Here is a 23,529-nt window from a genome sequence, read left to right as displayed (position 1 = left end):
CTCTGTTCTCTCTGGATAGTTATGAAGCTGCCCCTTTTCTAGCCTGTACGTATCAATCATCCTGTATTAATCACTAGATACCTTATACCGAGATATGTCTCTTAATCGACTATGCTATATCCTCCCTACGGAGACGGAGACGGAGACGGCGATGGTGGATAAGACAGAGTCTGAGCAATCCAAAGGGCGTTGGAGCTGCCACGATCAAGTTGTTTCAATTGTGAGAAGATCAATAAGGCGTCTGGTGATGAGTGGATCAGGATTATGCGGTGTCAAATTTAATAAAAACACGGAGGAAGGGGCGTTGTTTCACGACATAGGAGGAGTAGAATTCTCAGACATGGACAACAATAATATGAGCAACCCCAAGATGTTCAATTTTGCTGAGCTGTATATTGGAACCAACGGTTTTAGTCAGGACCAGGTCCTTGGAAGTGGTGGTTTTGGCAGGGTCTTTAAGGCCGTCTTACCCAGCGATGGCACTCTCGTTGCTGTCAAGTGCTTGCTCAATACTACCTGTACCACTACTATTTCTACCTCAGATAATCATCATGTTATTGACAAGACTTTCGCCGCCGAGTTGGTTGCCGTGGCTCACCTGCGCCATAGGAATCTGGTCAGGTTAAGGGGTTGGTGTGTTCATGACTACCAGCTCCTTCTTGTCTATGATTACATGCCCAACCGAAGTCTTGACAGGGTCCTCTTCAAGAATACCTCCAACTCCCTTCTTCTAGATTTCCAAAAGAGGAGCAACATAGTCCTTGGCTTGGCTGCTGCCTTGTTTTATCTCCATGAGCAGCTCGATACTCAGATCATCCATAGGGACGTCAAAACCAGCAACGTCATGCTTGATTCTCATTACAACGCCAGGCTTGGTGACTTTGGCCTCGCTCGCTGGCTTGAGCACGACCACCATCTCCCTGATTCCCGACTCCATACCACTAGTACTACTCCTCATAAGCACAGTAAGAACACAACATCTCTCCTGTCTTCATCCAGGAGATCATCAGATCACCAATTTCGGCTGGCAGAGACCAGCAGGATTGGAGGAACAATAGGCTACCTGCCTCCTGAAAGCTTCCAAAAGCGCTACGTTGCCACTGCTAAGTCCGACGTCTTTAGCTTTGGGATCGTGGTCTTGGAAGTTGCTTCTGGAAGGCGAGCCATTGATCTTACTCAGTCTGATGATAAGATCATATTACTGGATTGGGTTCGAAGATTGGCTGATGATGGCACCCTGCTGCTAGCTGCAGATGCTCGACTGGCTCAAGGATCTTACCAGGTATATGACATGGAACGTTTGATCCATCTGGGACTCCTGTGCACCCTCCACAGTCCCAAATCACGCCCTCACATGAAATGGGTTCTGGATGCCCTCTGTGGAAATCTTTCTGGCAAACTTCCATCTCTCCCTTCTTTCAAGACACATCCTATGTATATCTCCTTGTCTACCACCACCAGCAGCGCATCTGACACCGGTACCGCTAGACCCAACTCCACCACCACTACTGCCTCATCCATTTCAACAATCTATGTTACTGCTGCTGGAAAAACCATATTTCTAACAGCCCAAGGTATTGATGATGATGATGATCTGAATGACAAAGACAACAGATCATATACATATACTGGTGATGTAGATAGCAAGCCTGACAAAAGCTCTTTTCACCTTCCGATGGTTGAGACACCAAGAGAGATATCTTACAAAGAGATCGTTGCTGCAACCCACAATTTCTCAGACAATCACAGGGTGGCCGAGCTGGACTTTGGAACTGCCTACCAAGGCTTCCTTGAAGACCGCCATCATGTCCTTGTCAAGCGCCTTGGTATGAAAACTTGCCCTGCCCTACGAGCCCGCTTCTCAACGGAGCTCCATAATTTAGGTAGGCTTCGCCACCGCAACCTAGTACAACTCCGTGGCTGGTGCACTGAGCAAGGAGAAATGCTGGTGGTCTATGATTACTTAGCCAGTCGGCTCCTCAGCAACATATTGTTCCATAACAACACCAAAGTCCTGCAATGGCATCACCGTTACAATATAATAACATCACTTGCCTCCGCAGTTGTGTATCTCCATGAGGAATGGGATGAACAAGTTATCCACAGAAATATTACCTCTTCATCCATAGTTGTTGATCCAGACATGAATCCTAGGCTCACCAGTTTCGCACTTGCTGAGTTCTTGACGAGAAACGAGCATGGGCATCATGTAGCTAGCACTGATAATTCAGTTCGGGGGATATTTGGGTACATGTCACCTGAATACATGGAGTCTGGAGAAGCAAACACTGCTGCTGATGTCTATAGCTTTGGAATTGTGGTGCTTGAGGTGATTACTGGACAGATGGCTGTTGACTTTCGTCATCCTGAGGTGCTATTAGTCAAGAGAATCCGTGAATTTAAGGATACAGACAGGCCTTTAGAGGAATTGGCAGATCCGCAGTTGGATGGGGAGTATGAGCATCAGGAATTTGTTAGACTGCTGAAATTAGGACTGGCTTGTACGCATTCCAATTCACAATTACGACCAACTATGAAACAAATTGTCAGCATACTCAATGGTAACACTTCTTGCTTCATCCAAGGTAGTGTAGAAGGAATACAAGGATGGAAACGAGCAAATACCTATTCATTGTCATTGGTCAGACGAATCCAGGCCTTAGGGATTCAATAGCACCCTTCGGGATACTATATAATAGATACAGTCATACAGATAGTGTCTAAAACTTCCTTTATCCATGATGCAGATACAATTTGTGGTTAAATTAGTCCTTTTTAATCATTTTTAAACAAAATTGATCAGCTTTTAGCTAGTAGTAATTGCTAGTTTTTTGTGCTTGTTTTTAAATTAGCTAAAATTTCCCCCTAATTTTTTTGGGTTGTACCAAGCTTTTGTATAAAGTAATGTTATAAATATGTTTTTTTCCTGTTGGTTATGCTTCACCTTGCTTCTCTTTGCTAAGTCTGGGTTTGGTTAAATTGGAGGCAGTAATTTTACTCATTTTGTTGATTGTGGGCTTAGATCGTAGCCAGTTCCTCAATCTCATGTCATCTTCAGGTACCTTTTTTTTTCTCCAAGTGGATTTGCACCCCAGATGATTTTTATGACTTGGTTGGCCAAATTCGTTGTCAATATAGATGCAGATAATTAATGCTCCGCAGATAGATGACATATAAAAAATTCAGATGACATGTCTTGATCTGAATGAGATGTGATTTGATCACTGAGCTTCAACTGAACAAGCCTTGATAGGTTCTTCTATGACATCTAATCTACCTGTCAAGCCTTAGTGCTCCAGCATATAAGTATAACCAAATTCCCCAAGACTAGCACGTTTTTCAGAAGAAGAAAAAAAGGACAAGAAAAGACTTGCACTTGAAGGAGTAACAGCTCCTGCAAGTGCAAGTTGGGCATGGAAAAGTGTTAGTAGAACTAAGGATGATGACTTAGGGTTGCATTACAGGGTGACAATTGGCTGTTTGCACAATCATACAAAGTAGCGAATGTTTATGCTACGACCTTTAGCTCAACAGCAGAAGCAGCAATGGGCTAATTAAAATGATGTAGAATAGATTTTATTCCTAGCATAGATTTATTTTGTGGCTTGCCATTCTTGGAAGACTGCAAACAAAACACTCTTCCAACTTCGTATCAGTGAGACTGATCAGTATTCTAAATGTGATAGAGAAAAAGAAACTCGTCTGCATTTATCCTTTGAAGGCGAAGAGTAGGTTGTGCATTCAGATTATTAAGAGCTAACTGGGAATTAGAGCTATGACCAGTAATGCCTATCTCTTACCGAGGTGGATTTTTTAAAAAAGCAAAGGATTGTCCTTTTCTTGTCCTTATTGATGTAGCATAGTTAGTTTCCCAATAATTTATGATTCTTTGATGATCATGCAAGAATACTGCATTTCATGTATTCCTTCCTTAGTAAAAAGGTACTCCATTATTTCATAAGATTTGTAACCAAATACACACAGTATGAAGCATGGTTTCAGCCATTACAATTTACAAGCAACAAGGAAGAATCAGCAGGAGCATTTCTGTAAGCAGGATAGTCAGTTTTTATATCTAGGACAGATAATCGATACACGCTTTTGTTGCTTTATATGCTGACCTGAATTCTGTATTATTTAGTTCAGATAATTATTGATAATACTCTTCAGAGACAGGGATTTCTTCATCAGAATCAATCCCGAGCCAACTAGTTAAACCGAAAAGGAACTCTCTGAAACTGACATTCCCGTCTTTGTCCTTGTCCATCTCCACTGCAAATATGTCCAAGGACAAATCTCAAGATTAAAAGGAGACGAAAAAGAAAACTCAGATACAAGAGATTGAGAATAAGAACTATTAAGTCAAGAAATAGATCGAATATACACGTACTAAATCTAGTTCTAGTGACATGTGAAGGTGATCTCTCTGTAGGAGCGTCAGTAAATGCAGCAACAATATCTTTATTGTTCAATTTTCCGTCACCATTTTTGTCCATATAGAAAAATACTTCAACGATTTTGTCAAAGATTGATTCCAAGTGAGGTGATCCCATCCTCAACACCTGAAGTGAAGCATCAAATGTTTAGCATGCATAAGTACATGCTTAATTAGGATACAAGTGGAAAGCTACATAATTACAGAATAGTGTTATGGTAAATACAGTGCCAGTGGAGCTGGAAGGTTTAGTTAAGAGGTAAATGAGACAGAGGAGAACAATGAACTCGTTAAATTGTATGTGGCCACTCCTATCAACATCACACGAATGGAAAAGATCATCAAACTCCTGCTCTGTAAGATTGACTTGCAATTCCGTCAAGCATTTCTTAAGCTCCTCACGATCGATACTTCCATTACAATCTTCATCTGTTAGAAAAAAGATGAAGATAAGTAGTCCTATATGAGATTATGAGTGCAAAGCTAAAGAGAAAAAAAGTGAAAGATTTAGCTCACAGTAATGTAAGGTTGGGTTGGTAGCTGGATACTTACCGTAATGCTCAAACACACCTCTAAGGTTCTTGACTTGCTCTTTCAACTGTGGAAACTTGATAATGATACTGTTAATTGATCTGAATTGTTTTTTATCGTGTACTGAACCGGAAGTTTGTTGTCTAAGCTCAATTATTTTCCTTGCAAGTTTGGCATCCAACCTCCTATATTTGTTAGTACTAGTATTGCAACTACAACGGCATAGCATGCTTCCAACTTTATTAGTGATGGACTTGAGAGCAGGGCAGGAATGAATTCTCCCTTGAAAATTGAATATGTCATAAGCAAAGAAGCAATTCAACTTGCAAAATGAAGCAAACATAGCTGAACAGAATTTTTTGTTATTTTTGGATGCATTATATACTTGGTAGAATACTTATATCTAGTTGCTGATGAGGAAAGTAATACCTAATACCTCAGGATTCATCTAGGCTTGGCTTGTCAAATAAAAATGGGGAGGGGGGGGGAACGAAAGTATGTAGTTTAGTAGTTACTCCGTATACAGCAAAGATCCATTTCATTAAAAAGTGACAAAATAGTTCGAGAAAACTATGAACAGATTAGACAATTAGGAGAGACAAAGAAGAGGATTATGCCTTAAATTTGCTAATGATGGGAGCATTGCTAGAAGTAACAACATACAGTAAATACTAATTAGCCTGAATATAACTACATAGGGAAGAATTCAATGCAAAAGCAAAAAAAGAAAGACATGAATTACCAGTGGGTGAAGTTGAATTGTCCATGTCTTGAAAAGAGCGAGTTGGTGTTTGCAAGCAAGTTATAGAGAAAACCAGAATCAGAGAAAGAAAGAAAGAAAGAAGAGAAGGAAAGAAAGGGAAGTGGTAGGAACTTACAAGACACTTTTACCTCCACCAACAAACAAGCAAGGGAGGGAACAATAGGTGTGGGTCATCGTTCCCACCCATTATTCCAATCCATTTTGGAGATAAAAAGACAATAACAATCAGCTTTTGCTTCTTAATTAAAAAATGCGGCAGGTTACGTTTTATTCACCTGGTTTTTACTAATATGAATTTATTTGAACTTATTTTAGTTATAAATTAAACTTATCTTACTCCGTATTAACTCTGATCTGAACTTATTTTCCTTGAAATAAGTGAAAATAAAGTGAACAGAGCAGGGCCTAAATAATCTCTCCTCCATCCAGTATTATACTCCCTAAGTCCCTTTGCACCTATTTTTTTTACCCCGTAGCCAATATTCAATTATATATAACTTGTATTATTATTATATTCAATTAAATTTAACTTTGTTACGGTAACATCAAACAAAATTTAAACTTTGTTAATCAATTAGGAAAAATTGATAGGAATAATCCCACCTTTTAAGCATTGGAGATTAATAATCCCACCTTTTGTATTCTTTTTAATAATCCGACCTTTGATATCAAATTGGCAAAGTGAAGTGAGTTGAAGGTGCGAAAGTGAATACGGTTGTTGAAGCTTTGACGTCCATAGCTATGTATCGGTCTGTTCGTGGTGTGTATCGTATTCTCCCTTGTTCTCCCGAACTCAAATGGAGAATATCAGCCGCCTATTTCTCCTCTCACGTCGACGTCAATCAGCCATTGCTGGTAATTTTAATTTGAATAAATTCATTTTGGTTTTATAAGCTGGATAATCTGGGTTTGATTAACATTGACAGGTGCGTGATTTCATACACGCGGCGCTTTACGACCCTGAGCATGGTTACTTCTCCAAAAGATCAGCTTCAGTTGGAGTTTTGGATTCTAGTATCAACTTCAATCAACTTCAAGGTTATTCTCCATTCCAATTTCTGTCTATGCCCTATTCCAACTTCAACTACTAGTATTAATTTTTTTTGTTTCCAGGCAGAAAAGCTTATTTGCAACATCTTAATAAGGTTTACAAACAAAGTGAAGTTTCATGGTTTACTCCTGTCGAGCTCTTTAAGGTTTACATTTTTCTTTTTTGATCTAAAATTTTAAATTAGGTATTTCGATTTTACAAACAATCATCTCTTGCAGCCTTGGTATGCCCATGGAATTGCCGAAGCCATTTTGCGAACCGCTAATCTTTCAGTTCCGTTAAAAGTGAGTCCCTTATTCAGTTTTATGCTCAATTCTCTGTCTGCCTGCTTTTTCTTACTAAGATGTTATTTGAATTCAGATCTATGAAATAGGCGGCGGATCAGGAACTTGTGCAAAGGGTATAATGGATTATCTGATGTTGAATGCACCTTCACGAGTTTACAACAACATGACCTACATGTAGGTACATAGTCCAGGATAGCTTTACCTTTGTTACCTTTTAGGTGCTGGATACTGGATGTTCTCCTTATTTATTTTTATACTTTTGTCTGTTATTATAACAATGATTATTAGTACTGTTATTCTTTCATTGAATTGCATTTCTTCAGATTTCCTCTAATATTTAAATTGGGTTATTGTATTCACTTTATCTGTATCTTTATTTAATTTTGGAACCTAAGTCTATGGGGTGCTTTGGCATAGGAATACTATGTGTAATCTTATCTTGAAGTTTTTTTTCCTCTCCGTTAAACTTCATGTGAGTTATAGGACTATTTTGGGTTTAGGAGAAATCTTGGGAGAAGACCTCTTTTCCGGAAAGTTATCAAGTGGAAATCCTGCTTCTTAAACCAAGTATTAGCCTCCATGAACACTCTCGAAGCCATCTCGGCTTGTCCCAACATGCCCATTCAAATCATCTCCAATATATAATTACCATCTCATATAAATCCTCCTACAATTGTCGTTTCTCTTCTGTATCTAAAACAACTTGGGGCATAAGCACTAATAACATTTACAAATTCCAATCTCCTTGCCACATAGCAACTTCACCTGTATCAACCTATCATCCTTCCGAGAGACCTCGATTACCTCTTTCGACAACCTCCCATCAAGAATCACACGAATTATATTCCTAGCTCCACCATTCCTAGTCACGTGGCTCGTTTTATACCCCAAAACCAAGCCTCAAGATCCTTCTTAAAGGCGCATGATGTTTACGCCTTTTCTCTTCCTCACTTTTACCACTTCTGCCAATTTCCTTCTATGTGACCCCACATTCCATGAACCAATCTGCAAACTAGAGTCCTTCATACCACGCTCCCTCGTGCCTCCAATTGCAAGCCCTTAATCATTTGACACCACACGTTGGGCAATGTGGTGCGTCACTTTCGGGCGACGACCTAGCAACCCTTGCATACTTATCCTTGCACCCGGGTCTAACACACCCCTGCTCATTAGACACCACACTCGGGCAATGTGGTGCATCACTTTTGGCAACCCTTGCATATATACCCTGATCTAGGAAATGCAGCGTGTCGCTGAGTAGGAAACACCACCACAAAAATATCATTTTGCTCATGTCATGGGATGTGACAAAGTTTTACACCGGCTGTGACTGGCCTACCGAAACCCTCCTCTTTTATCCAGGCTTGGATTGGGTAGTGGGAAACCCAAAGAATTCTAGGATTTGGAGTACATACAGATTGTCCAACTTAAAAAAAGAAATTATACAATGGGTAAATCAGGGAATACCGTAATACCCTCGGTATGGTGTCTTTTTATTATTATTATTATTATTATTATGATTATTATTATTATTATTATTATTTTATTTTATTATTTTTTTTCCCTCGTTTCTATTTGCAGTGCTATTAGCAAGTTTACTTTACCCTCTCTATAAGATAGTTTTTGATACCCAACATGTAAGTGCTTGACCCTTGGATCCTATACAGATTTGATAATTAGATTAGTATTATTTATAACTGAGGGCTTATTTTAGAAGGTGAAGTACTTTGTTGAATGAATTGTTTGTGAAGCCTGAAAGTAGATAAGGAATTCATTTGAGTAGACTAGTGGGACCTTGGCTGAAACACAGTCTTTTCTGCTGATCAGTGCTCAGCTCACATGGGACATAATAGTGTTTGTCCTATAGTTCATTTGACTTCATGGACGTATGAGTGTATGATTTCGGTATTTTTGGTCATTTACTGATGGAGCTAATTCAGGCTGAGTTTTTGAGCAGTATTACATAAAGTGGTAACGGTTGGGTTGACATTAGGCAGGATGGAGATAATATTTTTATGTGAGATTTATGGGGTGGAATTGCTTTGTATGGGATACAGGGTGACTTTTCATTGAAATTCGGGATGATTTAGTTATCTTATTGAAATTTGGATAGCACATTATAGTGATCAAGTGATGCATCTGCCCTCATGAAAAATTTTAAATTCATCTTTTTAATTATTGCAGATCTGTGGAGATTAGTCCTTCTCTAGCTGAAAAACAAAAGGAAACTGTTGGCCAAGTTCAGAGTCACAAATCAAGATTTACAGTTGAATGTCGTGATGCTGCAGATCGAAATGGATGGGGTGTGTTCTTTTTTACTTTTTCTGGTGTAAGTCTTAACTAATTAAACTTTTGGTCGTTATTGTAGAAAATCTTAATTATACTTGATTTCACAGAGAGCAAATTTAGTTATATTCTCTAAAAAGGGATGGGCTGTGTTCTTTTTTCCTTTTTTCTGTTGTAACTCAAAACTAATAGAACTTTTGATCATTATTGTAGAAAATCCTTAATCAAACTTGATTTTTCGGGAACACATGTAATTGAATCCTCTAAATAGATTTGTATAATTCTTCAGTATCTGTTTGAGTAGTTGTGTTGTGTAAGCTGTCCATATCTTCGCAGAAATACTGATTCTAAGCATTTAAAAAAAAAAAAAAAAAAAAAAAAAAGGAAAGAAAGAAAGAAAAAGAGCAAGGTGTACTGTATTTAACTTAGGACTTTCCAACTTAAGCAGTGTTTGGCCAAGATGTTGGATTAGTTTTTTAAGTTAAGGAATAGAGAATTCCTAGAAGTAGAATTCCCTAGAAGGCATTACTGTTTCTGGCACTTAGATGCAGAAGATCCAATACTGGCCTAACACTATTAGATTATCATACCTGTCCATAATACACTGTTGATGCCTCCAAATGAAGATATATATTATTTTTTTGTCTTTGTTAAGATGATTATGTTTGTATGGTTAACTAAGGTATTTTATTTTTTGTGCAATAAATATGATTTGCATGGAATCATTCCCATCAATGATTTGCTTCAATATAGAAATATATACAACTTTTCTTCTGCACTTATATGAATTCATTCCCATTTACTATCTAATGTAAATGGATGTGATTTTTCTTGTTTTGAGTAGGTAATGTACAAGAGGAGCCATGCTGGGTCATAATGCTAGAGGTATATCAAACTCAATTATTAGTGTCTTGTAAATTGTAATAAACTTATATTGGTTGTTTGATTATATTTGCTCTGATTCTGTTTGCTAGTTGCAAAGTGGGGTGGGTAATTAGGGAGTCCTTGTGATGAAGAGAGATAGAAATAGTTAGAAAGAGAGGTATTGCTGGAAAGGAGCCAATTTGATGAGAAGAGAGAGAATTATAAAGGAGTCCTTGTGATGAAGAGAGATAGAAATAGTTATAAAAAGGGTACTAACCGCAACCTTGACTAAAGCAATCCCTCTTCCTTCTTAATATACTACCTCTTATTTGCAACAAAGGGGGGTAACACGGACTCCTAGGCAAAAGTTTCAAACATAATTATTTAAATATAAGGGTAGTACATAAGTATTAATCAAATTAAATTTAAAAAAAAAACGAAAAACAAAACCACTAAACCACCAATCCTAGAACCGAAAACCACCACCACCGAACCCACTAAAACCACCACCACCGAAAACCACCACCATCGAAAATCCAGAAACCACCGAACACCACCAACTACGTTGCACGGGGACGCCATTTGGCCAGTCCCCGTCCCCGGGACATTACGGGTACGGATACGCCTCGGGGACGGCTAAGGGACGTCCCCGGGATGCGTTGACTTTTGGGGGACGTGTTGACTTTTTGGGGACGTTTCTAGGGACACGCGTGAGGCTTAACGCCGTCCCCAAGGGCAATTTTGGGCATTTGAAATGTTTAAAACTGTCGACCCTTTTCCATTTTTCCCCAATTCACACTTCCAAAATCAGAAGTTAGGGTTTCCCAATTCTCACTCCCTCTCGGCGGCTCACTCTCTCTTGGCGGTGAGGCTAGCGGCGGCGGCGGTGGAGAGGCTAATGGCTCACATAGAATAAAAAGTCGGCCGTTACGTCGCGAATCGGCCGAGTTGTAACGGATTTTGAAGGCACCGTTACGAGATTTCCTGTTTTGTAACGGGCTTTTATAAATCGCCGCAATCTCGGCCGTTTCCGCCGCAATCTCGGCCGTATCGGATGATACACGTCTATAACGCCTGTAAAATAGCTTGAATTGGCGAGTTTGTGGATTTTTCATCTAAAACACCATTGTTGTAGCTAGTTGAACCAATACTAAATCTGAATAAAACTGAGGTGTATTTCTAAATCAGTAAATTGGGTCATATTAAATACACTTAGCCGGCCAGCGTTGAAGGCTTTACTTTTAACATTAAAGGTCGCATGTTCGTGCCCATCTTCCTTTTTTATTCGTTTCCTTTTGACTTTTACATGGCCCAATCCCAAAACCCCCATATCATTTATCCATTTCCCAAACTAACCAAAGCAGCAAACACAAGCATTCACCATTTCTCCTACGCGCTTCATATGAAGTGATTTTTTTTTAGTTTAAAATCAAGCAAGTAGTGATTAATCATTATTTAGTTAAAGTAACCTAACTTGAAAAATGAACAATAGAATCATGTTATATTAAATTTCCTATTTATGATGATAGGATAAAAGTAGATCGCTTTTTACATGAAGACTTGTCGAGTTTCATTATAATTTTTAAGATTTTAAGGATGAATGGATGATGATGTAATAGATTGCTTTTTATAACATGAAAACTCGTCAAGTTTCATTATAAATTTTTTAACACGTGCGCACCTAAATTTTTATTTATAATTTCTATTTTGGATAGTGCTACTTGAATTTACTTTACATGTTTAAGGATACCAAACCCCATAAGGAAAATTTTCTGGATCCGCATTGCTTCTTTTGCGCTGTTTAGCTGAGCTCATCATCACCCCTACACAAAATAATGGATAAAGACACACTGTGGGGCCTAAGAACTTTATAATATTGACGAGCTTTTGACCTATGGAGACAGATTGTCAGAGTCTTATGTCTCTATGAGTATTAAAACACCTTTGTTTTGAATTCTCTTACTGTACTTGAGGATAGGTATTTAACTTTTATTCCATGGGAGCCCTCTTAGTTTTTAGAAGCATACTTGAGGATAGGTATTTAACTTTTATCTTTAAATTTTACGATTAGGGCCATTTATCTCAAATCCTGTTTTTCATACTAGATCCTTGGTTTTATTTGGAGCCACCTTAGCAATGCTACATAACAAGTGCTCTCTCTATTTTTTTTTCAGGTGCTTGATAATCTTCCTCACGATCTTATCTATGCTAAAAATCAAGCTTCTCCTTGGGAAGAAGTATGGGTTGAGAAGCAGCTTGACAGGTAGGCATAAAATTGCGAGTTAGATTGTCTTTGTTTATGAATTGACAGTCGAATGCACGCCTGCTCAAGAACAACAATAATTATTACCCATAACCAACGTAAAGAAGCAGAGAAGCTCCATATTTACATAATTATACCGAAAGTTCACTCAAGGGGGGGGGGGGGGGGGTATAACTGCGTTTTCCACTAATTTTTTTTATTATTGTTTTTTAAAAAAAGGCTACAAATTCACTCAGGTAGATATCTTTGCATTCTTATGATTTGTGTGATTCCATGAGAGCACAAGTTAGCAGGTGGTTTCACATCTCATGTTTATGCAACTATACATTTAGTTTAACATATATTACCAACGTAGGTCAAGCTTGTATTTACTTCTCATGGTCTCTTGCTTGAATTGATTAATCGTAAATAAATTGGAAGATTCCTTAATCTATGCTGCTTTGAATTGGATATGGGTGCTATTTTGCCTAAAAAAGCGACATATAAAACATACTATTTAAATCTGGGCTTTTATCATTCAAAGAAAATTATAAACTCCAAATGACAACCAATGATAGATGGACTGGACACTGCTTATAGAATTTGGTGATTTTTTTTTTTTTTTTTTTTAAATTTTTATATTCTAATTTGATTTTCATATTCTGTGTTTTGGACCTGTTACTCTGTTCAGCAGTTGAGCTATGAGCCATAAATCTTAAATCCAACAGTAACTTGAAGTTAATTGAAATTGACAGGGCAACTCCTTCTGAGTCATACAGACCTTTAAAAGATCGATTAATTACACTTTGCATTGAGATACTCTCCGAAGATATTAATGGCCCAGTAAATGGTGTAGCATCAGCTGCAAGAAACATTTTTTATAAACTTTTCCCTAAGCCTCAACGTTGTTGGCTACCAACCAGCTGTCTGGTAAGCAGAATTTGATTTTACACATCTTTATCTGTTGCTTAAATTCATTGCTTGAAGATGAGATGGCTACTACTGTTCTGTCAGAAACTCATGGAGGCATTACATAGTGCCCTGCCAAAGATGTCGTTGATTGCATCAGATTTTAGTTACCTACCAGATGTGAGGATACCTGGTGTAAGGGCTCCGCTGGTCTCAGCAAAGGTAATTGGTTTATATGTAACAATGCATGGTTTTTTTTATTCTGCCTTTTCTATTTATCTTCTTGTGCTATGATTTCTTGAAACTGGCAACCTTCCTCAGAAATTATGTCGAGGTTCCTATATGCTTCTATCTCTGATTACAAGTATTTTTTATTGGTTCTGTGCAGATTGATGGCTGTAGCATAGATTATGATAGCTACCTGGATGCAAAGGTTTGCCTTGTTTTATTTATTTATTCCACCCCCCCCCCCCCCCTTAAGTCCATGTTCATTGCAAGCTGTATACAATTTTATCTAATACTATACTAAAATATCATTAAGATATCATATTCCGCCCCACATCTTGGAGTTTCAAGGTAGGAAGCTGGAGGTGCACTATTGTGCCTGATGACCCTTTTCAGAATTCTCTCTGATATTTTCTGTTAGGAATGACATGCCATCCCATCATTGCCACAAATGTTGTGATCATATATAAAAACTGGCCACTGCAACTTATGGGCGTTATTGCATAAAATAACTATGTCAAATAATACAAAAACGTTATTTTTATACTATTGGTTCATCAGCTGGATTTACTATGTCGTTAAATGGATCCCATACTCCTTTGCTACCGGCGAAAAGTGGCTATAAAAAATGGTACGTCTGATGTAAGTTCTGATGATCTGAACTTTGTTACTAATGGCAACTGGGATTAGTGTATTTAGCTTAGGCAATGTGTTTCGTAATGGAGTTTCCAAGTGTTTTCCTTTGTGAGAATCTATCATAAAAATTGATAGATCTATATACATTAAATATTGTAAAAAGCTACCTAATAAAGCATAAAATGTTGGCGTTGACTTTTCCTTTTTGCTTATTGTTTTTTTCCTTCCTTTTTTCCTCCACTTTCACCTAAAATTCAATCTTCTCCTTCCTCGAAGCCCTCATGTTCATCTTACTTAACCTGTTGTTGAAGAAGACCAACCCATAAAAAAATGCTTGTCCAATACTTCACCATGTTAATTAGATAGTGGATTTTGTTTCAAAATCATTATTTTCAAAACCCTTTTGAGAAATTTACTTATATGTTAGAGGTGAGATAGGAATTGTAACTTGCTTTAAGGTTTTTGTTGTTGGTGTCTGCCATTGATGTCAAAAAACTTTTTTGCCATTTTCATCCTCAAGAGTCAAAGATGCTTAAGAGCTCACTTTTGAGGGATTATGATGAGGAATTTGCCATTATTTGAAGGGCGAGAGTGAGAATAGAATTTGGTGACTTAGCGGCTACAATGTGAAATCGTGAATTAACTCCTAGAATTCGGTGTCATAAAAATTGTGAGAATGCCTTTGAGGCTGTACTTGGAAGGAAAAAGGCAAAAATATATGATGCCAACATTGGAAAAAAAAAGCGTAGTCTAAGTTCTAATAAATTGTACATAACCGCATCCACCTTTTCCTTTTCCATCTTTTATTCATCTTTTCTAGCATTTAGGGCCACTGGTTTTTGATGCTAAACTCAGGTGATAATTTGGTATACCACTTTCAATCAAAGACATAGCAAACCTAGCATACTTATGACAACCCTCATGGCCCCATGTCTATGAAGTGTATCATACTGTGGAGTAGGGAATGCCCCTATGATATATCCACCCGAAGGAGATGAGGATATGTGAGAAAATACCTCATATTTACTAATTAGCAAGGTCGATCATCTATGTCAATCAATCAAGCCTTAATCCCATAGGTGGGATGGATCGGCTTCATAAACCAAGAGTGATTATTGTGTATAGTCATCCACAAAAATCTTCCTCTTCCATCCTTTACGATCAAGTACCTCATTCTCATGCAACTCCATAAGCTAACCAATGACAATATTTTTCTTTGGTTTACGATCTTCCTAACTTCTAACCAAGTCATTTTTGGTCTTGCTTTACCTCGTTTAACCTCTCCATGATCCCACTCTTCGTACCGGTGTACCCTAGGGTCTCTGTCATACATGCCTGAACCAATGACAAAATTTTTCTTTAGTTTGTCTACAATACCTAAAACACCCACTTTAATGTGTATAACTTCATTTATGATTCTATCCGAGTGTTCTTGCACATCCATCGTAGCATGTGCATTTCCATAACCTCCATCTTTTTAATGTGCTCCTTCTAAAAAGCAACACCGGTCTTATAGAAGTACTATAGAATTTCCTCTTCAACTGTAAAGGAATGCACTCCCATGGCCGCTCTCCATCCAAGTCCCGTGGGCCACATCTTGATTAATGTCACCATTTTTTGGATGATTAACCCAAGATAATTAAAACACTCACTCATGGTCAAATCCTTTCCGTTCAAACTCACTAACTCACTACATCACCTGCTTTGTGAATCAAAGCGGCATACTAGATATTCGGTCTTACTCCTACTTAGCGTAAACCCTCTAGATTCCAACTTTTGCCTCCATTGAACCAGTTTGGCATTAACCCCATCTTTAGTTTCATCTACCAAAACGATATCATCCACAAACAACATGCAACATGATAAGTAAAATGTGAGGGGTTCTACTCTTGGAGATTAAGTAAGCCGAATAAATTGTTGCCATGGTTGGCCCTATAGCCATTTATTTTCTTTCTTTTTCTCTCTCCTCTCTTTAGTGGCATTTTTTCTTTTCATTTTTTTTATTCTTCATTATTTCCAGTCCTTATTTCCAGTCCTCTAAGAGATAAATTAGACATGAAGTTATTCGCAAGAAAGTGGGTGTTGCAGGCATTGCAAACAAACTAAGGGAAAATTGTCTGCGTTGGTTCGGGCATAAGAGTGGAAGAGTGGGATCATGGAGAGCTTTAACGATGTAAACTGGAAATGGATTTGTATGAGGATGAAGTATTTGACCGTATGGTGTGGAAAAGGAAGGTTTTTGTGGATGACTATGTGGAATAATCACTTTTGGTTCATGTAGCCGACCCCACTTATGGGATTAAGACTTTGATTGATTGATTGATTTTTTCTGTCCCCTTTCATGTGGTCTCAACTCTCAAGTCCCACAACATGTTTTTTGTTTTATCGAGTCATCTTCTTGGGTTTTATATTTGTGATTGGGTCACAATATTTCATGTGGCTCAAGTCCCACAACATTTTTTTTTTTTTTTTTTTTTAAATCTAGTTATTTGCTAGGGTTGTGTATTAGTGATTGGGTTTTAGACCCACAGAAGTTACTTGGACCTGGCAGTTTATTCTAGAGCTTAGTAGTATAACTCTCTTTGTTAAACTTATAAAATAATTCTAATCTATATTCTATACCATGTACTAGTTTAGGACAGTGTTCCTGTGTCCTAAATTTTCATATTTAACTCATTTTTGTACTCGTATGCGATGCAGTTCAAGTATCATTGCATAGTCTAAATAGGTTTGAGCTATGAAAAGCATACTTCTAATGATCAGGATAATACTTTATAATTAATTTCTTTCTTATCTTCCTGTTGCAGGGTGATGCTGATATCTTTTTCCCAACAGACTTCTGGCTTTTGGAACGCTTTGATCATTATTGCTCTGGTTGGCTGGAAACAAGCCAAAAAAATCCATTGAAGGAAAAGAAGAGGAGGCGGACGATTACAGTAAGTAGCACGTCTGACTTAATAGTTCTTTCAATTAATTAAATACTATGTGGGTTGGCCAACTGTTAGCTTACCTTAATGTCCATGCAGAGTGAGTGATTCATGTGGATAATATGAAGTTTGGGAGAATTCATGTTTAATCCGTCTTTTGATATCGTTTGCCATCTCATTCTCTTCCCATAATAAATTTAGCTTAAGAGAATTTCAGGGTTATAATTTAAGTTTTAATAGGTTAAAATAACTTCAAGTGTAATTTTATTCCCTTCTACTAGCATGACCTAGCAGCTTAGCCTATGGAATTGGATTGACTGATTATGGTCCAACAACTTGTGCCTGTCATCATGACTGTGTGTAACATTAATTTTAGCTTCCTGATATGGCAACGACTTTTGAGCTTTTATCCTTGCCAAAGGTAGTCTTTTTCCGAAGGAAGTAGTAATTTTCTCTTTAAATTTTGTTCTTAAGAAGGTAATTTAATACCTTTTTTATTCCAGATTACTTGACACGTTTCTTTTCGGCACACATATTAAGGTGAAGTGAGAGAAAAAAGAAAAAAAATACCCTTACCCTACCATTATCCACCTATTCTTACCTTGGCCCTTCTCGTTGGCAAGTTGACTGAACAACCAGCTGCCACCATTCCCACCTTTGTCACCACCTTTTTCCTCACCATAAAACCTTCTCCCCTCTCCTTTTCCAGACCTACAGTCCACCACTCCCTCGGTTGTTTAGGGTTGTGGTTTCTACTTTATAAAGAAGCCGAAGGAGATAGAGATTGCAGGAAGAGGGTGGTGACTCAAGTTAGGTTTCCAGAGTGGATATGGATCATGTCCCACAAAACATTGCCGACATTGATCATTTTGTGCTTCTGACGTTGACACTTGTTAGAAGCTTCGTTGGCGAGGAAGCTGATGAACTCCAACATGCTAGCCTGCATGATTTCCATGCGTCTTTCGAGATTTTAGCCATCCATTGGAAAAGGCTGCTTGTTTATGGAGGAGTGAGTGCAAGAAAGGGTGAGGGGGTTAACTGCAATTCTGCAAGAGATTTGTTGGAGTGGAGTCATTTGTCAAATATCTAGTGGTGGAGTGAGGAAGGTGAGATGATGGAATGAGAGATTAGAGGATTTGTTATGATGAAAGGAGGAGAGAGAAGAGGACTAAGATAAATTAGTGACGGTCAAATTTACATTGTAACATATAAAATTTACCGAATATGGAAATGTTTGAACTGACAAGAAACTGTCCAAAGAAGAATACCTAATCAGGGCTGTCACCTAATTTGGAACGAAGGAAGTATGTCATCATTCTCCTTGATCATATCTTGGTTGACTTATTATGGCATTGATTTTCTGTGTTTTCATTTAATAATAGTTTCCATCAGTTTCAATTGGCCTTTTGTAACCTCCCCAATTTTTGTTTGCAGCTTGATACATCTGCTTTCATGGAACAATTCGGGCTGCCGTCAAAAACAAGAACCAAAGATGGTTACAATCCGCTGTTAGATGACTTCAAGAATACCAAGTTCTATCTCAGTGTGCCAACTTATAATATCAAATAGGTGATGGAGAACTTCCCTTGGCTAGAAATTCAGAGACCCTAGACAAAACACTTGCCTTGTAAGATGCCCCAGGTTTTCACTTGTAATTTTCCATACCTAGCAGTAGGTAAAAGATTAGAAAAACCTGATAATAGATATAGAAGTATAAGTTAACCAAAATGGCATAGTGATTCAAGCGACATTCCTTTTAATTATTGAACACTTTTATTGTTTAGCCAATGTAAAGATGGTGGGCATTGGCTCAAGTCCAAAAAAAAAAAAAAAAAAAAAAATAATGAGACATAAAATCACATGGTAATGGATATAATCCAATAAACTTCTATGGCCCCGTTCTTCAGAGCTGTTTTGCTCTGCTCTGTAGAAATTTGCTCTAATCTGCTTTGCTAATTTCTGCTCTACTCTGTCCAAAAGCTCAAAAGAATAGGGCCATAGTCTGTCATTTGTTACTTTCCAATATTTGAATTTGGTAACATAAAGTACTTTTTAGTTTTTACATAATATACGTGGTGCTCGGAAGCTCAAAAGAACAGGGTCATAGTATGTCATTTGTTACTTTCCAATATATTTGAATTTGGTAACATAAGTACTTTTTAGTTTTACATAATATTTGTGGTGCAAATATATACTACACTTGAATTTACCTAATTCCATTTCCCTAAAAAAAATATTGACAAGGTGGAACCCCTTGATCTATTGTGAATTGTGATGATTGTGTGTGATGCAACGGTTGGGTGTTACACCCTAATACCGACGGGATGTTAAATTTCAATCATGCAATCTGACAAGTCAACGCTCCCCTTTGGCCATGCATGTCGTCATATGTATATATGGGGTCTGTTGACTTTCTAACTAAACTCTAGCTTGTACGATTGATCTTAACTCTTGCTTTCAATATTTGACGTTTTATTATCCGCAGCCCTACATGATTTGTATCTCTTCAAACCTCAATTCTCAATGCATTTTTATTTGGTCATACTCATAATATATCCTCCCTTCTCTTTCTTGTATAATCGTATCTGTAATTAATAGCTGCCCATTTCAATTTTGTCCAATGTACATGTGTTTATAAGGATTTGACATTTCTTTTTGGATTTGCTCCAATTCCAAATTTTTTTGAGTCACACATTGTCAATGGCTCTATTCGCTAGTTATGTGCTTAGTTGCTTACTTTAAAAACATCAAAATAACAATAACGAAATATTAGTAGCATATAATACGACTTTGTTATAAGAGTCATATTATACACATTTATAGAGTGACCTTACTGATTGTACATGTCTGTAACTTTTTGTTCCAAGGTATTATAAAATTTTAAATTAACGTACAACATAATAAGTTAATAACTTTTTATCTGAGGAAATAACCTTAAATGATATTGGTATTGGCATGAATAAAAGTAAAAATTTGCTGGACAGAAGCAGCAATATCCTCTGCAGTGAACCGTGCTTCATTAGCAACCTACAAAAATCGGTATTAAGTAGTATTATTTTGCTGGATTACATGTACTCTATATAGTCTACAATGGAGTATCTGAATCAGGCAGTTATTCTATTAGAATGGATCGAGCGAGTAAGGCAAGCAATTTACCTTAACATTGAAAGAATAAAGAACAGTCTGCTCAATGGTCGTGATGTTGGTGTGGAGAATAGTGAAGTGCAGATCCTCAAGGGCAGCAATGGCCTTGATGAGTTGGCCATGCCGTCTGCGAGAGAGTATCTTAATTAAAGCATCAAAACCTAAGACCTTCACTTCTACGTCTGCAAAGCAAGACTTGCTCTCAGCAGTCTCTTCGCGGAGCAATCCTGCAGGCGTAGGCGTAGGCGTAGGCATAGCCATAGGGTCCAACTGATGATCCAAAAGCCTGAGTTGATCATCATCCTGATGATGGTACTGAGTACCCATTGGTGGAGGAAAAGCCAGAGGTGGTTGTACTTGTGGCGTTTGCTGAACTAGTCCTAGTGCTGTTGATGATGATGAGGTAGAAGAGTCTCCCATGGCCCGCGGTTGATCTCCATACAGTCTCCTCCTCTTCTGGGACTCCAGACACTGTAGTAGTTGCTCCAGTTCTCTCACAAACTCTATTGCTCCTCCTATTATCGATGCTTGGTCTCCCTACATTACCATCTTCATAAGTACCAATTTACATGCTACAATGTAAAAAAATTAATCAATCAATTTTATCCTAATAAAAAAGAAAGGTATAGTTACATACCCTTTGGACATAGGAGCTCGGCATAAGAGATCTCAAAACGCGAAGGTGCTCGTTCATTTGCTTTCTCCGGTTTCTTTCAACGGCAATATGAGTCATCCTTTGACTTTCCACTTCCTCATTTGTCTTGATACTACGAGGCCTTTTCCTCTTGCTGCTGCTGCTGCTGCTTTTATTATTATGCCCCATTGTTCCTGCTGCTGCTCCTCCTTCGGCTCCAATTCTCTCACCAGTACTTAACCCCATAAGATTATTATCATCATTAGTAGCATTACCGAGAAACTCAAGCTGCACCGGGTTACTGAGATTGTTAGTAGATGTTGACAAAACACCAGCAGTAGCAGCAGCAGCATCTTCGCCATATTCTCTATCTCTGAAATCCTCTAAAGGATCACCAAAACCTCCATCTCTATCATTAATACTGTTATTGGTTGGAGTATTGCTATCATCGTGAATACTGCTTGTATTATTATGACCTGGGACCATATGTGAGTTACTAAGTACAGGAAACTTGAGGAAATAAACAGGGTCTATCCCAGTGATGGTGTGGTCGTCCTCTTGATCCGCGTTGCTATTCTCCTGAATATCATGATGCTGCCTAGGATGGTTAAGTGCCAACTTTGGCCCAAAATCTGCAAACTGCATAACATCTGCAAAGCTCAGTGCCCTATCCATGTTAATGTTGGGCTGATCCAGCAGAAGTGGTTGTTGCTGTTGATGTTGCTGCTGCTGTTGTTCCGAATGATAAGCTGTTCTTGATGGAATCCCGTTGTTAATAAGGTTGGGAGGAGGATTGCTTACCATGTAATCCACCATAACTGATCCGCTCCCGTGAGGTTGATGATAAGGCAGCAATGAATTATTATTTGTAGCGGAAGAGTCATCTACATTGGCAGAAAATCTCCCTCCTGCTTCAGTGGCCGCCTGCACAATTAGTGGAGACACAGAGTACCCCGTAAATAACATGATAACAAAAAAGGGTAGCTACTAGCTAGAGTAGAGAGAGAGGTAAAAAAGGGTTTTGTCAACAAAAGTAAGTGTACATGTAAATTTTAAATAAACTATGAATGATCATGATCGTACCTCGTAGTTGATCTCTTCTCTCTGCATCAGACTTTATACACGTCGTAAGTAGGACCTAGCAGTTAAAATTTGTTGGGTACGTGGGACAAGATCGATGATGTAACATCAAACAGGGGAAGTGGCCTTAGTTGAACTCTGTCACAAGAGGACAATATATGTTTGTATATGAAATTGTATTCATAGGTGGCGTATAGTACGTGGGCTTCCTGCGCGGTTGTGGGAACTGGGAAACTACCAAATGTTAGCAGCGACTACTAATCTTACAAGGGATATGAGAGTGATATTCATGGTTTTTCCTTATATTAGCAACAATTTAGTAACTCGCATACGTGCAATATTGGATGTGAATTATGGTGAAGAAATGACATACAAGCTAAGTTACAAGGACTTTAGAGCAGTATGTCTCGTTAAATTTATGAATGAAAACAATTTAGTATTGTAGATGAATACATACATGTAAATTTGGAGAGATATATATAGTCACATGCAAAAACAAGTCAAGAAAGAAAAGAGGGGTGGGGGTTTGACTTAATCAGGAGCCTTTGCAGAGTAAATATCCAGCAGCAGAGGCAGCAACACCAACAGCACCACCATCAATTAAATATGGGATTGGATGACTTGATTTGGCTTTTCATGATTCTAATTAATGTCATTCACAGGCCAACCAACGCTCTTTTTTTTCTTTTGGCTTTCTCATGATTCTAATTAATCTTCTTCCATTCAACTCCATTACTCGTAATATCAAAACTTACTTAGCTTTTCAAATTTCAAAATTTCCTTTTTTGAATTCTCCATCCATCCTAAATCATGATTTCCGTGATATATCTTATACTTTTAGACATCCAGTTTTCTAAACCTCTTCGCAATCCATTACCAATATTTGTATAAAGACCTCTTGGCAGATGCATGAAAATGCTTGTCGACCCAAACGGGATGTCAGTGGCCTGCCCCAGTGGGGCGGGGATGGGTCTCGGTGTGACGTGTGCTGGGGCAGGGATGGAGAGTAAAATGCATTTTTGGGATTCACCTTTTGTACTTTTTTTCGTTTGGGGACTCACCTTTCACTTTTCATCGTTTGGGGATTACCGATCACTAGAATTCAAAAATTCGGTCACTTGATAAAAAAAAAATAAATCTCCCTAAATTTGTTGATTACAACTGTCAAAGAGATAAAATTCTTAATATAAAATTAATCAATAGTCCTTGACTCTAAAAAAAAATACATTGGCAGAAAACCCTTGTAGAGTCCAAAGTGTTAAAAATTATAACTGGATGACCCCAAAATGTTAAATTTTTCTGCAATAAATAAATAAAAATAATAAATAAATAAATGATAATAATAACTGGGTTAGTAATGAGAATTTTTTAACACAATAATATTTTGATTAACATAAAAAATCCCATAGCATATATTGTAGTATTGTACAGAGCCTCAAGTTTGATTTATTATGTAACATCTCATATCATTGATTGAGATTATGGTTGTAAGGTCCAATATTTTTGTTAGCCATA

At 37.8% G+C, this 23,529-nt stretch overlaps 3 protein-coding genes and 1 pseudogene across 5 annotated transcripts; 2 read left to right on the top strand and 2 right to left on the bottom strand.

The window, feature by feature from the left end:
* LOC145608744 (receptor like protein kinase S.2 pseudogene) lies at window positions 1-2,849 on the top strand (annotated as a pseudogene).
* A 1,049-nt stretch (window positions 2,850-3,898) lies between these two features.
* On the bottom strand, window positions 3,899-5,949 carry LOC145608546 (putative calcium-binding protein CML22). Its single transcript, XM_081664159.1, has 6 exons — window positions 5,845-5,949; window positions 5,709-5,735; window positions 4,988-5,248; window positions 4,662-4,864; window positions 4,391-4,562; window positions 3,899-4,272 (listed from the first exon to the last, which is right to left on the bottom strand). The coding sequence occupies exons 2-6, from the start codon at window positions 5,731-5,733 to the stop codon at window positions 4,151-4,153; spliced, it is 783 nt and encodes a 260-aa protein (XP_081520285.1). The 5' UTR covers window positions 5,734-5,735; window positions 5,845-5,949; the 3' UTR covers window positions 3,899-4,150.
* Window positions 5,950-6,404: 455 nt separating this feature from the next.
* LOC145608663 (protein arginine methyltransferase NDUFAF7 homolog, mitochondrial-like) lies at window positions 6,405-19,223 on the top strand. Its single transcript, XM_081664273.1, has 13 exons — window positions 6,405-6,584; window positions 6,656-6,767; window positions 6,843-6,925; window positions 6,999-7,064; window positions 7,141-7,241; window positions 9,252-9,370; window positions 10,198-10,238; window positions 12,392-12,480; window positions 13,215-13,389; window positions 13,474-13,590; window positions 13,757-13,801; window positions 17,037-17,165; window positions 18,591-19,223. Exons 1-13 carry the CDS (start codon window positions 6,471-6,473, stop codon window positions 18,723-18,725), a joined length of 1,326 nt encoding a protein of 441 aa, XP_081520399.1. The 5' UTR covers window positions 6,405-6,470; the 3' UTR covers window positions 18,726-19,223.
* A 710-nt stretch (window positions 19,224-19,933) lies between these two features.
* Window positions 19,934-22,441, bottom strand: LOC145608270 (transcription factor FAMA-like). Of its 3 annotated transcripts, XM_081663883.1 has the most exons (5): window positions 22,018-22,441; window positions 21,736-21,858; window positions 20,938-21,663; window positions 20,313-20,837; window positions 19,934-20,183 (listed from the first exon to the last, which is right to left on the bottom strand). In XM_081663883.1, the coding sequence occupies exons 1-5, from the start codon at window positions 22,042-22,044 to the stop codon at window positions 20,091-20,093; spliced, it is 1,494 nt and encodes a 497-aa protein (XP_081520009.1). In that variant the 5' UTR covers window positions 22,045-22,441; the 3' UTR covers window positions 19,934-20,090. The 3 variants fall into 3 exon arrangements, with proteins under 3 accessions (XP_081520009.1, XP_081520008.1, XP_081520006.1); XM_081663882.1 differs by having other exon boundaries at window positions 20,938-21,858; XM_081663880.1 differs by lacking the exon at window positions 22,018-22,441 and having other exon boundaries at window positions 20,938-21,900.
* Between the last annotated feature and the right edge of the window lie 1,088 nt (window positions 22,442-23,529).

The sequence above is a fragment of the Chenopodium album genome, chromosome 23 (genome assembly GCF_948465745.1).
Source record: "Chenopodium album chromosome 23, dcCheAlbu1.1, whole genome shotgun sequence".
In the NCBI taxonomy this organism is placed as follows: domain Eukaryota; kingdom Viridiplantae; phylum Streptophyta; class Magnoliopsida; order Caryophyllales; family Amaranthaceae; genus Chenopodium; species Chenopodium album.
Note: the sequence above shows the minus strand (reverse complement) of the source record. Positions and strands in the feature narration are given on the sequence as shown.

Bases quoted from the DNA above. Each gene is read 5' to 3' on its own strand.
- LOC145608663 (XM_081664273.1), top strand. From the start codon at position 6,471: ATGTATCGGTCTGTTCGTGGTGTGTATCGTATTCTCCCTTGTTCTCCC. The intron at 6,768-6,842 runs GTTATTCTCCAT...TTTTGTTTCCAG, and splicing joins CAACTTCAATCAACTTCAAG to GCAGAAAAGCTTATTTGCAA. The intron at 17,166-18,590 runs GTAAGTAGCACG...TTTTGTTTGCAG, and splicing joins AGAGGAGGCGGACGATTACA to CTTGATACATCTGCTTTCAT.
- LOC145608270 (XM_081663880.1), bottom strand. From the start codon at position 21,900: ATGTTATTTACGGGGTACTCTGTGTCTCCACTAATTGTGCAGGCGGCC. The intron at 20,838-20,937 runs GTATGTAACTAT...ATGGTAATGTAG, and splicing joins CGAGCTCCTATGTCCAAAGG to GGAGACCAAGCATCGATAAT. The intron at 20,184-20,312 runs GTAAATTGCTTG...CGATTTTTGTAG, and splicing joins TTTATTCTTTCAATGTTAAG to GTTGCTAATGAAGCACGGTT.
- LOC145608546 (XM_081664159.1), bottom strand. From the start codon at position 5,733: ATGGACAATTCAACTTCACCCACTG. The intron at 5,249-5,708 runs GTAATTCATGTC...TCAATTTTCAAG, and splicing joins CAATTCAACTTCACCCACTG to GGAGAATTCATTCCTGCCCT. The intron at 4,563-4,661 runs GTATTTACCATA...GCTTCACTTCAG, and splicing joins CTTCCAGCTCCACTGGCACT to GTGTTGAGGATGGGATCACC.